At 33.5% G+C, this 17138-nt stretch overlaps 1 protein-coding gene across 1 annotated transcript; it reads right to left on the bottom strand.

Annotated features, from left to right (window-relative positions):
* Positions 1 to 373: 373 nt before the first annotated feature.
* On the bottom strand, positions 374 to 17127 carry LOC126889323 (putative GTP-binding protein 6). The gene is made up of 7 exons (XM_050657549.1): positions 16893 to 17127; positions 15955 to 16134; positions 14550 to 15184; positions 7938 to 8146; positions 6679 to 6880; positions 3588 to 3687; positions 374 to 599 (listed from the first exon to the last, which is right to left on the bottom strand). The coding sequence occupies exons 2-7, from the start codon at positions 16083 to 16085 to the stop codon at positions 464 to 466; spliced, it is 1413 nt and encodes a 470-aa protein (XP_050513506.1). The 5' UTR covers positions 16086 to 16134; positions 16893 to 17127; the 3' UTR covers positions 374 to 463.
* Between the last annotated feature and the right edge of the window lie 11 nt (positions 17128 to 17138).

The raw sequence follows: 17138 nt of genomic DNA, 5'->3' as shown, positions 1-17138 counted from the left end.
CTGCTATTTATCACCTGTCATAATTCCTGTTATTTGACATGTTCTACGTGTTCCACTCATTATAATGCCCATTTGGTGATAAATAGCAGCCTGATTTTTGCATGAGAGTTTAATGAAAGGGTAACAGATCAATTGGAAGTTCTGTCGGACAAAATACATGTGACGTTTACGTGGTCTGACCGTTCCAAATTTTTAACCTGTTCCACAATTAAAACTTCCCCTGTTCCAGTGTTCCCATATGTCAAAGTTTGTCCGACTAGACACCCTTAAGCTATTAACAAATTTTCAGCTTGCTATTAATCAACTTTTTTTTTCATACTCGGGATCCAGACCTATATGATTTATATAACTGTTCAATAAAAAAAGCGACAAATGTTGGTAACATAATTATATTATATTTAAATATTCTAGTTATCAATAGGGGTTTTAAATACAATTTATACCTTATATAGTAAATAATATATTATTTAGGTCTTGACAGAAAAATATGTTTGAACTTATTTAATTTCATTTCGGTGATAATTACATTTGTTTTCATTACTTGAGGATTTGTTTCGTCAGGATGTTGAGATACTACTGTAGCTTCTTTATATAACCACCTAAAAATAATTTATTTAACACTTTTTTATGTACCTACATGGATTTCGGCTAATAGTGCAGTCTATGAGGGTATTAGGCTCCGAATTCCATCCTACTGCATCAATTTACGTGATGTTTTCAGTAGTAATTGCACAAGAGCTCTAAAATTCTATATTAATTTTAGAGATCGAGTGCAATTTGTTGCGATGATTTCATGAATAAAACTGTTCAACACCAAAATTTTATTGTAATTTATTTATGTCAGTACAAATTAGTACAATTAAACACACAGTTGTTATAAATATTAATTTGACGGTTGAAAGTCATCACTTTTATAATTTTTAAAACATTAATTGTCATTAATGTCACTGAATATATTTTTTCGTAGCAACGAAGGGCATCTGACGTAATATACTTGACGACGGTAAATTATCAAAAATTATCGATTTAATTTAGATTTATGTAGCTTTCTATTGGTCAGAATCTCCTATGAATGAAATAATCACTGTAAGTGAATAGCTCAAGAAAAAAAGTCTACTCAGATTTTTATCTTAAGGGTGGTTCTCACCCCTTCTCGGGGGAAGAAAATGTTTTGGTCAAAATAACTACGGGAGGGGAGCTACTAATTCTAAGCAAAAACTGTTATTTTTTGTTTAACTCTATATTTTTTTAGTTATTCCTGGTTGAAAATTTGGCATTTTCATTGAAAAATTTTTTGAACGTTTTTTTGCGAATAACTTCTTAAAAACAATGTATCTCTCGAAAAAACTTTACAAAATACTTTTGTAGCTTATAATAAAACAGAGATTCGTTTTTTCCAGGAATCTTCCAGTTACAATACAAATAAAGACCTGGACGTTGAAAGATTTTTTTGTGATAATAAATGATAGAAAAATGGTCGATTTTACGGGTATAATGCCACGAATACTTTTTGTAGGGCTTGAAAGGACCTTTAAAACGAGAACTGTTAAATGTCGATTAGAGTAAAACTAAACGAGATATGGTGCAAAAAAGATTGACGTCTCAAATTTAAGAAAAATTGAGCAGTCTATTTAACCCCGCATCCACCCTAATTTAAATACATCGTTTTCTTTCTACAATTCCGTTTATCCTAGTTATATATTCAAAAAGTTGGACTGGTTTAAAACGCATGGTTATTAAAAAACTAAGATCAAATTCTAGAGCGCATTTTTAACTTTTTTTAAAAATCTGCTTTTTTCTCCATGTAACTCGAAAATGATAAGAGATACGAAAAAAATAATTCAGTGCAAAAAGATAGGGGTTTTTTAACAAAAAATTATTTATTTTTTCATTACTGTTAGTCTAGTCGCCAAATAGAGGTCACCCTGTCCTTTTCAATTCTGATGGACAAACTCAACGGTTTCTTATGGACTTTTGGCTGCTGATTACGAATATCGAGCGTGGATTTCGATCCGAGTGGTCAAAAAATTGTTATAAACAATTTAATTGTTTAAAAGGCTCTGGCTCATAAAATTAGAACTCAAGATATTGTAAAATTAGGCAAGCCGCACACCAACGAAACATGAAACGAAAAACATGAAACATAAAACACGTTTCATGAAAATTAAACACGGCTAAATAAATCTTGAAGTCCGCCTACCAATGAAACGAGTGTGATTCATGCTCACAACACATTTTTATTTTCGGAAAGTTTCATAAATGGCCGGACGTCTATTTGTTTAGCAGTGTTTTATTTCCATGAAACGTGATTACGTTTCATGTTTCTTTGGTGTGCCTTAGTGCACATTGCAAATTGCAAAATTAGTATTTTTCGAAACTTCATCGATCGTAACTCGGCTTCTACGCATGCAAATGAGCCTGAGAAGGTCTCATTTTTAAAGACTAATTAATAGGCTTCCAAACAAAGTTTATTAAATTACTTGATCTTCATTTGTTTTAAAGTTATACCCGTTTGAAGTTATAATTTTCTTAAAAAAATTATACATTAATTTGTTTATAAGGGTTTCAACCAAATTTCAGCTATTGTTCGTCCGCTATAACTTTTTCCATGCATCACGATTCATTTTCAAACAAATTAAGTCAAAACATAAAGTGAAACGTACGTCGATGTGTTTAGTATATAGTATACAGTATACAAAATGTATTTACATACACATCGACGTTCGTTTCACTTTATGTTTTGACTTAATTTGTTTGAAAATGGATCGTGACGCATGGAAATACTTATAGCGGACGAACAATATAAACATTTATATTTTAATTAACAATAATGATAGAAGAACTCAAAAGGAACATTTTGAGCTTACGAAAATGTTCGTAAGTTTATTTTCGGCCAAGATATCGATATTTTGGCTCCGAATTTCGTCACTTACTTGACTGTGAGCCGATCTTGCACCTCAGAGCAGGCCATTAAAATATTGATATCTTGGCCAAAAATAAACTTACGAACATTTTCATAAGCTCAAATTGTTCCTTTTGGGTTCTTCATCATTATTGTTAATTAAAGTATAAATAGAATAAGTTCTCAATCCAGTAGCACAGAAAACGACTGTAAATATCGTTCTCTTACCACTAGATTTACAACAGGTAGAAGTTCTCTGGTTACTACCCCCGTGACTTTCCCCCTTTTTTGAAAGTGAAAACACTTTTTTTTTAATTTTTGAGAAGAAATGAATGGGATCTTGGTACACCGACTACTCACTTGTCACAGAGGCTGGTAATAGAAACCGTTTATATTATATACATGAGTGAGGGGGTTAACATGTGTACAATACCTGTTTGAAAAAAAAATGTGCCTTTTCGCATGCTTTTACCGGCTACGACACAACATCGGCATTCTTTGACAAGGACAAAAAAAATGCTTTGATCAGGTAGAAAACAGGATGGATTTAAGACAGGCATAGGGTAGACTTTGAATTGGGAGTTAAGTAGAGCATATTCCCAAAATTTCACCAAAAATCATGCATTGGGATAGAAATCGGAAGTAATATCCTATTTTTGCTCTCATTGACGCATATAAAAAGTACCTTATTTCTTCCCCTCCATTGGGAACCTTTATTGTAATGTAACGTCTGCCTGTTGCCTTCATTATTGCTTTCTCAATGTTAAATCTTAGTTCATCTAAACCTAAAAAGTCATATTAATCATTTATAAATTGTTTTACTTTTTCACAGCCTTTAAAAATAAAACTTAATAAAAGCTTATAAATAGAATCAAAGAACCTCGAATAAAAGAAATATTGCAACGCCGTATTTCTGGACATCTCCCAGGCTTTTGATAGAGTATGGCACTCTGAATTGCTCTGTAAATGAAAAAATACTCTATTGAGTAACTACTACCTCATACTCTGATCATATATCTATCCAATAGAAGCTTCTCTGTTAGACATGGTAGCTCTGAATCCACCATCTGTACAACAAGGTAGCGTTTTGGGTCTACTATTTTTTCTGATTTTCACAGCGGTTTTACCAGAAACACAAAATACTACAATTGAGGTGCTCAGAGCAACACTGGCCTAACCAATAACCCTTTTTACCACTTTTCTTCTTCTTCACGTACCATATCAATTATCCGACGTTGGCGATCACGATTGCCGAAGGCTTCTCGATCTTCTGCAATATGGAATAATTGTCCTGCACATGATATCTGAGTCCATTCACGAATGTTTTTCAACCAAGAAACTTGTTGTCTTCCTACACCTCTACGGCCCTCTATTTTGCCTTTAACCTTTAACTACCCGCGCATCAAGTTATAACATAACTACACGCGTGGCGTACTTTGTACGCCACAAGAAAATACACTTAAAAACAGCGGATTTGTTTAATTTTTTTTGAAAAAATACACTTAGTTGTTTGTTATAAACCTTATTCGGCATCAGTGAATACTTGGAGTTCCTTTTCAGTAAGCCAATTGGGATTTATAACTGGAATCATGGAATAACTGGATTCCATGATAAATAAAATTACTAATAAAAATTTTTTTTAAATGTGATTTTTTACAGGAGAAAAAGTATTGTTTACAAAGAAAAATATATTTTTTGCCATAATGACTAAAAAACAATTAAAATATGTACTTATATTACGACTTATAGTAATATAATCCTGGGGTATATTGTCCACCACCGGAAACAACAAATAATAAAATGAAAATTACGATCTTTCCACAACGCCGATTATAACGAAACTAAAACCAAATTGTAAAGCACATTCCAGTGATAGGTTAGAAAAATAAGCAAGGTCAAAAATTAAATTTTTAAATATATTTCCAGTAGAATTCTTATATCTGGCGTACAAAGTACGCCAGCGCGTGTAGTTAAAGGTTAAGAATCAGTTGTAATATTTTATATCGACTTCCCCTCACTATATGTCCCAGATAAGACATGTTTTGATGTTTAACAGTCTTTAGCAGTTCTCTATCTTTGTTGACCCTCCTTTAGTACTTCTTCATTAGTTTTTCTTGCTGTCCAGGGTATCCTCAGCATCCGTCTATGAATCCACATTTCCAATGCTTCAATTCTGTTCATGATCGATACTTTTAGCGTCCGTACTTCTGCACTATACAAAAGTACGGACCAAACATAGCACTTAACCATTCTTTATCTTAGTTCTAAACTGAGATGATTATTGCAAAGAAATAACTTCATTTTCATAAAAGTAGTTTTAGTCATTGCTATTCTATGTTTTATTTCTATGTCTGGATCTAGTTGGTCCGTTATCATAATTCCCAAATATGTCATTTTGTGAACTTTCTCAACTTGGACTCCGTTTAAATGAAGCTTTGCATCGGGATGTGGGTCACGACTAAACACTAAAAATTTGGTTTTGTTTGAATTTATTTTAATGCCCATTTCCTCACCTACCTCGTGAATACGATCAAGCAGAATTTGGAAAACTTCAATATTATCTGACAGAATTACTGTATCATCTGTATATCTAATCACATTAAGTAGTTCCCCGTTGATTTTTATTCCATATGGCTGTCTCTCAAGTGCCTTTTTAAATAACTGGTCCGAGTAACCATTGAACAATGTTGGCGACCAAATGCAACCTTGTCTGACTCCTCGTTGTATGGAGATTTTATCGGTGTAGTTATCTCCAATTTTTACGACAGCAGTTTGATTCCAGTACAAATTGTTAATGACACGAATATCCTTGTCATATATTCTTCAGTATTTGCATTAATTTTACATGCTGTACTTTATCGAATGCCTTTTCGAAGTCCACGAAACATGCAAATACATCTTTTCTTTTAAACATTCACAACTTTTATTATTCATACATTAAAATTATCCCTTATTTAAGTATTTTCAGATGCAAAGTGGTTAAAGCAACCATTGCTCTGTACCTGAGGTACAGAAGATGATATTCGTATGAGGATACGAAAAGCTCAACAAGCATTCAGTTTGCTCAACCCCGTTTGGAGGTCTGGCGAGTATAGGTAGGTACTGCAAGGACAAAGATCCGAATATTCAAGTCAAATGTCATATCTGTTCTATTCTACGGATGTGAAACCCGGAAAGTGACAAAAACTCTTACAGACAGACTGCAGGTCTTTGTTAACAAATGTGTAGGAAGAATTGTTCGTATGGGCCATTCCACGAACATACGCCTGTTTTGGATTACTTCGACAACGAATATTTTACTGTGCAACATAAGAAGTACGAAAGTAAATGGCGCTAATAATTATTCCAATAAAATAACAATGTAATTTGCAATTTACTTTCGTTCTTCTTATTTTGCACAGTAAAATATTCGTTGTCGAAGTAAACCAAAACAGGCGTATGTTCGTGGAATAGGGTATATTTTCTGACCAAACATCATCAGAGGGTAGAAAATGAAATAAAGTCCAGAAAGTGGGGTTGAATCGGTAATACACTCCGAAAAGATAGTTCCAGTATTGCAAAGACTGTCCTAGAGTGGAATCGCCAAGGAAAAAGAAGAATAGGTCGCCCAGCATAAACTTGGAGAAGATCTGTCAAGGACGAAATAAGGTCAAGGACAGTCTTGGAATGACTTGAAGGCCTTAGGCAAAATAGAACCCGATGGCGCGTTTTTACTGAAGCTGTATGCTCCACTTAAGAGTCAAAGAACAATATATGTATATAGAAAATGGTTTTACCTATTCCTAATTTAGCAGATATTGGTAAAGTCCGGTCATCTTTTACATCTTCAACAAGATCACATTTGTTCCCTACAGTCATTATTTTGTTTGTGATATCACTTTCTGTATCCTTTCCTAATTGTTGAAGTGTTTTCAGAACATGGTCCCTTTTATATTCAAAACAAGAACTTGACAGATCTTCTACATGCAGAATTAAATCCTATAAATTAATGTATTTATTATTAAGAGAGTAGGCGCAAACTTTCGAGTCAATGCTTTTTAAATGCATTCATTTTTTTTCGAACCCTGAGAAAAATAATAAGTATTTTTTAAAAATTTAAACGTAGAATGAAAGGTTACGTTATTACAGAGAGCCGAAAGTACCTGAAAACTTCTATAATGTTTATTTCAATAAGTTACAGGGGTAAAAAAAAACAATTTAGTGTGATTTTTAATTTCAAATAACTCATTCAAAATTCTTTCACTCCGCGTTTAAATTTTTTTAAAAATATTTTAGTTTTTTCAGGATTTGAAAAAAATGGACACCATGTCCGTGGTGATATGTTTAAATCGAACATTCTTTGTTATACAACGCACTCAGAATGTGTTGACATTGACAAGGCTTCAGTAATATATGGTAATATTTTGAGTTGTTTATTAAATAATATTGATATTGTATTTGATAAATAATTAGTGATTTAAGACGTGAAATTAATAAAAAGGTATTTATTGTGTATTATTTATGGAAGATCCAAGCACAGAATACACCATTGTATATTCTGTGATCCAAGTATTTTGTTGTTAAAGATGTTCAAAATTTATCTAAGCATTCCATAGAACAGTATATTATTAAAATCACTTTGCCACTTTTCTCTTTTCTCGATTATTAATTTTTATTGTGTAGTATATAAATTATTGTAATCACTGAATACATAGTTAGTGAAAAAACAATCCTATTATTAAATTAATTAATAATTTAAGCGATTGTACAAGAAACGGGGGTCTAGGACGTTTCGATGCCGATGCCGGCCGATTCATCGCTAGTCAATTAATCGCTATCTGATATATTTCCGAATTTTCGACAGTTATAATTATTATTTATTTTTAGTATAAATTAGAAATTCTAGAAAATGCGAGATATGACAGCGATGAAATGGACTGGCGATGAACCGGCGGCATCGAAACGGCGGCGATGAAACGTCCCATTCCAAGAAACGGATATCCAAAAACAGTATTAACTGAACGAAATAGCCATAGATATTGTGATAGATACTTACGGCTAAAATGGCATCCTCTAATGTAGCAATAAAACATTCGATGAGATCCGTAGGTATATCCGACAAGAATCCCACAGTATCTACATATAAAACTTCCAAACCAGAAGGTAAAATTCCACTGTGAACAGTAACGTCTAGAGTAGCGAACAATTGATCCCTCGGTTTTAAAGAATCTTCCCCAGTCAGTGCCTTGATTAAGCATGTTTTACCTGCATTCGTAATGAGAGGTAAATCAACTAGTACTGTCGTGCAATTAAAAAATCAAAATGGTGAAAAACACTGCGCATCAAAATGGTCAGAGAAAAAGGGCACCCCACAAAATGGGTCATCTTCGATGTCTGGAATTTCCTAAACCTGTTGTCCGATTTAAGCGATTTTTTTAATATGTTATAGCCTTATTCTTTAACGATATCTGTGGCAGAAAGTTTATCTAATGCCATCCCCTCTTTTTGAACACACAAACTTATTCTTTAACAATATCGCTGTAATAATACTGTTGCTAAACAGGTAAATTTTCATTGTATACCGGGTCTACCAATCAAACTGATGTTTTCTCAAAGTTCACCACACCCTGTGGAATATTCTAGCATTTGTAGAATACTGAAATTAAAACCCAACTATAGTCTCATGTTTTCTCAGGCGATTTTCGGTAAATCAGTTCAAAAAAATATTTACAGTAATTGTTTTGTGTTTATATTTTACCAGTCTATTAATTACAAAATTGTCAATAATTTCAATCTTTTTCATGTAGATTCGTTTCTGCAATAATATTAAGTTATGGATACTATACGTGTTTTCCACTTAGATTGTAGGTAGGCCTACTTGTCGACTTCAGTTCGGTGGTGGTAGTTTTTAGGATTTTTAGGCTGAAGAGCTTCGGGCATTCTTTATACATGTCCATACCATCTTAAAGCTTAACACATCTTTTTAAACATGGGCTATTTTTGATGTCTCGAATTTCCTAAACCTGTGTCCCATTTAAGTGATTTTTAATAGGTATGTTATAGCCTTATTCTTTAATAAGGCCGCTGTATTAATATTGTTGCTAAAAAGGTAAATTGTCATTGTATACCTGGTCACCGGGTGTAACAATCAAACTGTGATTTCTCAAATTTCGCGTCATCCTGTGGAATAATTCTAGCATTTATAAAATATTGAAATTAAAATTCAAATGCTCAGGTTTTCTTAACATTCTGTTTTTTGATTCATTCGCTTATATTAGATAATAAAAAAATAGGTACTTTAACAACTAGTAATGTTCTTCATCAATACAGGGTGTTTTTAAATAATTATGAAAAGCTTTAAGGGGTAATTCTGCATGAAAAATAATGACCGTTTGCTTTATAAACATATGTCCGCAAATGCTTCGTTTCCGAGATGCGGGATGTTAAATTTTTTTTACGAACTGACGATTTATTTATTGCTCTAAAACCGGTTGAGATATGCAAATGAAAGTTGGTATGTTTTAAGAGGTAGGTATTGCGCATTTTTTGACGTACAATTAAAAATTTTGTATTCACCATTGGCGTGCATACAGGTCATATTACCCGTATGCACGCCAATGTTGAATATAGATTTTTTAGTTGTATGTCAAAAAATGCGCAATAATTCCCTCTTAAAACCTACCAAATTTAATTTGCATATCAACCGGTTTTAGAGCAATAAATAAATCGTCAGTTTGTAAGAAAAAATTCAACATCCCGTATCTCGAAAACGAAGTATTTGCGGACATATGTTTATAAAGCAAATGTCATTATTTTTTCCTGCAGAATTACCCCCTAATGTCTGTCGCATTTATTTAGAAACATCCTGCATTTATGAAGAACACGGCTAGGTGTTAAGGTACCTAACTTTTTTATTATCCAACATAAGCGAATTAATCAAAAAACAAAAAATTAAGAAAACATGAGGCTATAGTTGGGTTTTAATTTTAGTATTTTATATATGCTAGAATATTCCACAGGATGATGCGAACTTGGACAAAAAAAAAACAGTTTGATTCGTACACCCGGTATAAAATGACAATTTACCTGTCTAGCAACAATATTAATACAGCGATATAAAAAGTCACTTAAATCGGACAACAGCTTTGGGAAATTCGAGACATCAAAAATTACCCATTTTGTGGGGTGCCCGTTTTCTCTGACGCGCAGTGTACTTACCCAATCACAAGATATAATTAACAGATGGGGTGAACATTTCAAAGAGTTACTTGAAGCATATGATGAAGAAGAACAAGAAGAGGAGCTCATAGACAGGACGGCGAGAAACGAGAATAATGAAATAACATTGGAAAAATTAACGGAAGTATTCGCAAAAATGAAAAATGGTAAAGCGGCAGGAATAGATAATATCAAGGCAGAATGGTTGAAATATATGGGGAATCTGCATTACACTACTTACACAAATTACTGATAGCAATTTGGAAACGCATTCCGGAAGATTGGCCAACAACAGTAATGGCTCCTCTATTTGAGAAGGAAGATAAAAAGGAATGTTAAAATTATCCAGGTATTTCTATGCTAAGTGTACCGGCTAAGGTTTATGAACGAATACTGCAGATGAGACTGAGAAAGAAAGTGGAACATCAACTACACGATGCACAAAGTTGTTTTCGACCGGGGCAGCCGGGGCACAACGTCCAAGATCATATATTTACTATAAAACAAATAGAAAAATTTCTCAAATTTGATAAAGAGATACATAATATATTTCTTAGATATGGAAAAAACTTTTGACAATGTACCCAGACATCACATTTGGAAAGCGCTTGAACAGTTCAATGTTGGTGTAGAACTAATCGATGCAGTAAAATCTAGGTACTGGAAGAAATGGGACATTGTACGAGCATTAAACTGTAAATCAACCAAATTTGCTACTACACAAGGAGTAAGGCAAGGTGGAGTTTTGAGCCCACTGCTATTTATTATAAATATGAATGAAGTAATAGAAAAATGCAGTAGAGAATCCCGAAAACAGGTAAGAACAGAACAAGTGGGTCGAGGTGGAGGTGTAGGTTGCGGTGGATGCCACTAATTAAGTCGTGATCGATGTCGACAGCACATAGCAAGGAGGTCACCTGCGCTGTCAGTCGAGCTAGAACCACTATCAAGTGAAGTAGTTTAATGCAATTTGAATTACAAAAGACTGTGTTTTTGCGATGTTGTGTCAGTCAAGTGATTATAGTAATAAAATGTCAGCTGTAAATAATCAGATACTCCTTCCCATATAGCACACAACGTCCGATGTACGTCCATATAACGTACATTTAAAGTCCAAACGTCCATGGACCAAAACTGGACGTACTATGTACGTACATTACGGGACGTCCATTGGACGTTTGATTTCAACGTACATTGGACATCCATTTGTGGTCCATGGATATTTTACACAAAACGCGACTATTATATTAAGTCCCAATACAAACTAAATGATAATCTTCTTGACAACGTTGTCGCTCTTCGCGCTATCGGTCGTGAAAGGTGTAGTATTAGGCAGGTACTTTTAGGGGATTATCGCTGTTAATTGTTGTGGAATACTGAAGGATGGTTTATTTATGATAATTCACAGAATGGCAAACGCGCTTGTAATATACAACAACGGTACTGACTCTAAAAATAGTTTGGAACAGAAACAGAACAGAGATTAAACCTCTTTTAATGTGCATGCTTCCTAGGGCGTCATTATCTGAATCTCGTCTTTATGAAAATACATCCTGTGATATATTTGTGTTTTCTGTTTATCGTGCAAGTGCAGTCGTGCATTAATGAAGTTCCTAGTTCCTATCATAAAGTATATATTATTATAATGAAGTTATAGTAAAGAGAAATAAAAAGGTCTTTTGTGTAATATTTTTAAGTATCTATAAGTTTAGTATTATAAGGAACTATTTCCTATAAAAGCTTTTTGCTATGTATTCACAAAATTATGGATACTAGATTGCTTTCTGAAAAGTGCCCTACAAATGTCCATAAGACGTACATTGAATGTACATAAGGTGTACACTGAAAGCTCCAATACAACGTACAATGTACGTTTGTAGCGGACGTTCTATGGACGTCCAATTTTGTGAACTCTGGACATTCGTTGAACGTCCATTGGATGTCCATAAAACGTACTTGTGCTATCTGGGTTCATATTTCAAAAATTTACTGAATTTAATTACTTTAGAAATTCAAAAATAAACTGAATACAAAAAAGGGATTATATAAAAAGTATCAACTCAGATAGCGCAGGTAATGATAACTTGGCTTCGAACGGACCAATCACAGGGAAACATCCTTGTAGGCCGCGCAGTAGACATCCATGTAAAACAAACCATTTTATTGAAGTTATACTTCTTTACCGGCGATACGAGGGTGAATTTTTATGTTAAAACCTATGATCCCGGCGCATGCGCATTATAACTTTGTTCTGATTGGATGTTCAAATGACATGTCAAAAATTATTCAATATGGCGGCTGTGGCACAGCTGTAGTTAGATTATTTATGGTTGTTGCGTTTTAAAATTTGTGTGAAAAGAAACAACAAACAAAAGTTAGTTAATAGTTATACTGCCTTTTTAAATAGTTTTCATATACCTACCTATATTTTTGGACTTTTGGACAAGGAAAACTCATTCTAATTTGGTAAGTAGTTTTTATTATAATCATATTGTAATTATACATTTGGATTAGGTTGAAATACAGTAGAGCGTCGATTATCCGAACTAATTGGGAGACATAGGTGTTCGGAAAACCGATTTGTTCGGATAATCGAACTACAATATATTGATACATATTTATAGTCATACATATTTATCCACAAGTGAATAAAAGCCATATTTATATACCTACATATTTATTTATATCTTGATAATGACAACTAGCAACTAAACAAAAAAGTGCAGTCTTTGCAACAACATAATTATTTTTGGATATGATATTGAAGAAAATTGAAGATATTTTAAGTGTCAATTACTAACGCTTGCTCGGTATTCGAGTGCGGGACGCGGGAGTCGATAGTTCGAATAAGTGGTCGTTTGGTTGATCGACGTTCGGATAATCGACGCTCTACTGTACATTTATTTTCTCAAGAATGGGGATTTTAGAGAGAAATCCCAAATTAGGTCCGATTTTTATTTTTAAATTATGATTTTTTGGTGTAGATTTATTTATCTAGTAGGTATGTAATGCTTTGATTTACATACTTAATTTGATGACCAACAAAAGTTCTACCAATCTTCATCTAATATATTGTTTTCTTACTGTTTTGTTATATTTTCTTCCACAAAATTTAAACTACATAATTTAATTATATTCAAAACAACTGTCAAACAGTAAAACGTTCAGTTACCCTATTTTTCCACATGACAAATAATGTGGAATTGGACGAGTGAGTCTAGGCTTCGATTACGAATTAAAACGCCGTGAAATTCACGGGTTCGATTCCCGATGCAAGTTTTTATTTTTTTATGCATTTTATGATTGTAAGTATATTTGTTATATAATTTTTTTTTTCAGAAAATGCGTATTTAGAATTTTTGCCAACAATTATTATCGTTCAGAAATCATTTTTTCTTTGTGACACTTTTCAATGTGTTTGTGTGTGTTTTATTCTTTTATTTTTTAAAATTTTTGGGATTGTCTTAAAAATCACATAATATGTAGTAGAAGTATAACTTCTTACGTGCTTACAAAGTACACACACATTCTTTTTTTTTAAAGCATCAATGTAAACCTCCTGGATGGCATCGCGCTAATCCTCGACCGCGACTTACCTGCTCTGTTCTCTTTCATTCAGTACAATGTGTTTGTTTTACATGGATGTCGACATTGACCGCGACCTCCACCTCCACCGAGACCCACTTGTTCTGTTCTTACCTTAAGGTTACCATCGATTATAAAGTATAATTATGAGTGAATGTGTATTTGCAGATGACATTGCATTGATAGCAAGTTCAGAGAAATCTTTATAAAACAACCTATATTTATGGACGAGAGAACTTGCAGACAAAGGAATGAAAATAAATTTAGTAAAGACCAAAATTTTACTTATATCCAAGACACCAAAAGAAATCCTTATAGAACTAGACGGAAATTTAGTAGAACAAGTCGAGGATTTTGAATATTTAGGATCTAAAATAGATGAAAAAGGAAAAATGCAAAAAGAGCTGAACAACAGAACTGCTAAAACATCGCGACTATATCACTCCCTGAATACAGGTTTCGTTAGCAGAGAGAAATTAGCAAGAAGACAAAAATGAGTAGAAGGAGTTACGCTAATGGACAAGGTAAAAAACAAAACGATAAGAAACAACCTAGATGTTGAGAGTGCCAACAAAGCAATAGAAAGATCAGAACTAAGATGGTTTGGTCATTTAAATAGTTTAGATCCACATAGGCAAGTAAAGGTAGTTTGGGAAGCAAAGGAAATTAATACAAGGAAAAGAGGAAGACAGTGTCAACAATGGAACAATGCTGTGGGAAAAGCACTACAAAGCAGAAACCTCACATGGCAGGAAACCAAGGGAAGGACATCCAACAGAAAACTTTGGGGAGAGATGATTAGGAATTAAAAACAGATTTCTCGACACCTCACGGTAGAAGAGAACCGGATTATATATTATATTACCTGCATTCGTGTAGCCCACTACAGCAACAACCGGATAATCAAGTTTGCGCCTCTTACTCCGTAACAGTTTCCTTTGGTCCCTGAGGCCCTTGATAGCTTTTTTTAATTTTTGCTCCCTATTTTGAAACATCAATTTTAAAGTTTCGCGGTCATGCGTAACAAATACTTGGTTGCTTTCAGCTTTTCTTCGAATAAAATACAATTCGGCTAAAGCGACTTGGAGTTTTGCGTATTTACTAGTAGCATGTATCTTTAAAATCTGCATTACTATTCTGTAGCGGTCCAAAATCGGCAGCCTAAAGTTTTCCTGCAATATCGTAGAGGTTACAGTTTTTAAATTACTAGTATTGACGAAAACTGCTGATATTTCAGGATCTTTTCTGACCATCTTAGACAGTTTGTCCATATTTCCTGATTTAAATAGACTTTTTGAATCCAGAGACTCTAGAGGTACGGTTATGGTATTAACGACTTTCCAGGATGGCAAAGTTTTTACGAGTGCTACTGCTTCTTCTAATTGTTCCTCTGGAGTAACTGATAGTTTGCGAGGGCCCCATTTTACATATGGTTGTATTATCACACAGTTATGGATATCTTTAACGCTCATAAAATTGTCCACTTCCTTGTTATATTCACTGTAAAAACATAATTAGAATATTAGAATTACTGTGTAGGAAATTTTTATCTCATTAGGATTATTATTTATCGAGTTACAATGTTGGAAGTGCTGCTACTTTTATGATATTTATAAACACAGGATTCAAATTAATTTCGTGTGTTGATTTGTCAGTTATTTGATGGGGCAAAATACAGTCCAAATTGAGAAATGGCTCTAAAAGTGTTAGGGACCGTTCAAGTATTACATAACGCAGGTAGGGGGGGGGTCAAAAATCTTCAAAAATTGCGTTAAGCAATAGTTAAACTCCCATAAGAGTGCGTTACGTAGGGGGGGTTAAAAATCTTCAAAAATCACGTTACGTAATACTTAACCGCTCCCTTACCGAGACTCTGCTCTCTCGATTATAGGATTGTTCTGTAGAAGGTTTGGCTCATAATGAGCTGTAACACCGACGATGATGATGATCATGACAGTTCTCATTTAAATTCAGTGGTCATTTGCCAAAAGCAGATAATATATGTCCATTTTTGGTAAGTACTTTTCAGGAGAGCAAATTCAAATTTCCACGACAGCCATAAAATTACAGTTTTTTCTTATATGTGAACTCATATAAAAAGCTGTATAAACACTAAACTCAAAACCAAATATGATATTTCTAGATCTGTGATTTTATGGACATGGTGGACATTTGAATTTGCTCTTCTGAAAAATATCGAAAATGGACATATCAGCTTTTGGCAAACGGCTACTCAATTATACCAGTTAAATATTCAAAATATACTTTACCTCTCAGTTTCAAGTATATCCTCCACATACTCATTTGATATATCGTTAAATTTCCTAAGGACAGTAGTTGAAATCGACCTGAATTTATAAACATGTTTATATATAATCTGCAGTCTCCTTGGACTAAACATTTTAATGTAATAAGTATACCTTTACCCCTTTGGTAAAGTGTCATATAATCTGAAAACATAAAAATTAAGATAACTTTTTTTTGTTGTACTTCAGGCAGGCTGAAAGACTCGTGTACTTGGCAAATGCACAAATATTTGCCTACTTGACAAGTATACGAGCTTTGCCATTGCCATGGTAAGTAAGGCACTCACACAACTTGTACAATTTACAAGTATGTGAGTGTAAACATTTGGCTTAAAAACCTTGACAAATGAATCAGTGGTGTGATTACTAAACAAATAGTCGTTGTAAATTCCAATTATTTGGCATTTCGTTTGAGCGCCTCTGCAAGTATAGACAAGTATGTACTTGGTAAGTGTACGAATAATTGTGATGCCTTTTTTTACTGATCACAAATTGGGTCATTTTTACTGACCACAAATGGAAAACCAACAAGTGGCAACTGTGCCAGTAACCCACTCTCATGGCATGGCAAGTAACGATTATTCAGCAAGTACATGAGTCGTCTGAGTTTGGCTTTACAGCTTACAAGCCAAGTCTGCAAGAACACAGCCCTACCAGATTCCAAATTCTATCCCTATCACAAATCCCATACCAAGATCTATTGTTAGTGAATTAATAGAACAGTTTAACACTGTTTTAAATAAATTTAGATAGGCTGAACCATTAAGTTTTCATCAATAAAAAGGGGCCCAATTATTTATGTATTTATATTCTTGATCTTTATTAGTATCTATATTTAACTTCAGAGGGGCTGAATAGGATCCCCCAAATGGATCATGGATCATTATATATTTTAAACTTACCCTCTTAAGTCATTGATTTTATAATATACAAATGAAAGTTGTTGTAATTTAAACAATAAAAATGAGACTGTTCTGACCCCACCAGTCAACAATAATACTCTTTACATTATCAATAGTCTAAAAGGTCTAAAATTTAAAAAAATTTGAATAATAATAATGCAAATTTGATTGAGGTTATGTTATTGTTTACATATTTTCTCCTTTCGCCATGATCCGAAAAGAAGAAGAATTTTATTTGATTTACTA

Source organism: Diabrotica virgifera, chromosome 8, assembly GCF_917563875.1.
Source record: "Diabrotica virgifera virgifera chromosome 8, PGI_DIABVI_V3a".
In the NCBI taxonomy this organism is placed as follows: Eukaryota; Metazoa; Arthropoda; class Insecta; order Coleoptera; family Chrysomelidae; genus Diabrotica; species Diabrotica virgifera.
Note: the sequence above shows the minus strand (reverse complement) of the source record. Positions and strands in the feature narration are given on the sequence as shown.

Bases quoted from the DNA above. Each gene is read 5' to 3' on its own strand.
- LOC126889323 (XM_050657549.1), bottom strand. From the start codon at position 16,085: ATGTTTAGTCCAAGGAGACTGCAGATTATATATAAACATGTTTATAAA. The intron at 15,185-15,954 runs GTAAAGTATATT...ATGTTTTTACAG, and splicing joins GATATACTTGAAACTGAGAG to TGAATATAACAAGGAAGTGG. The intron at 8,147-14,549 runs GTAATATAATAT...TTACGAATGCAG, and splicing joins AGTGGGCTACACGAATGCAG to GTAAAACATGCTTAATCAAG.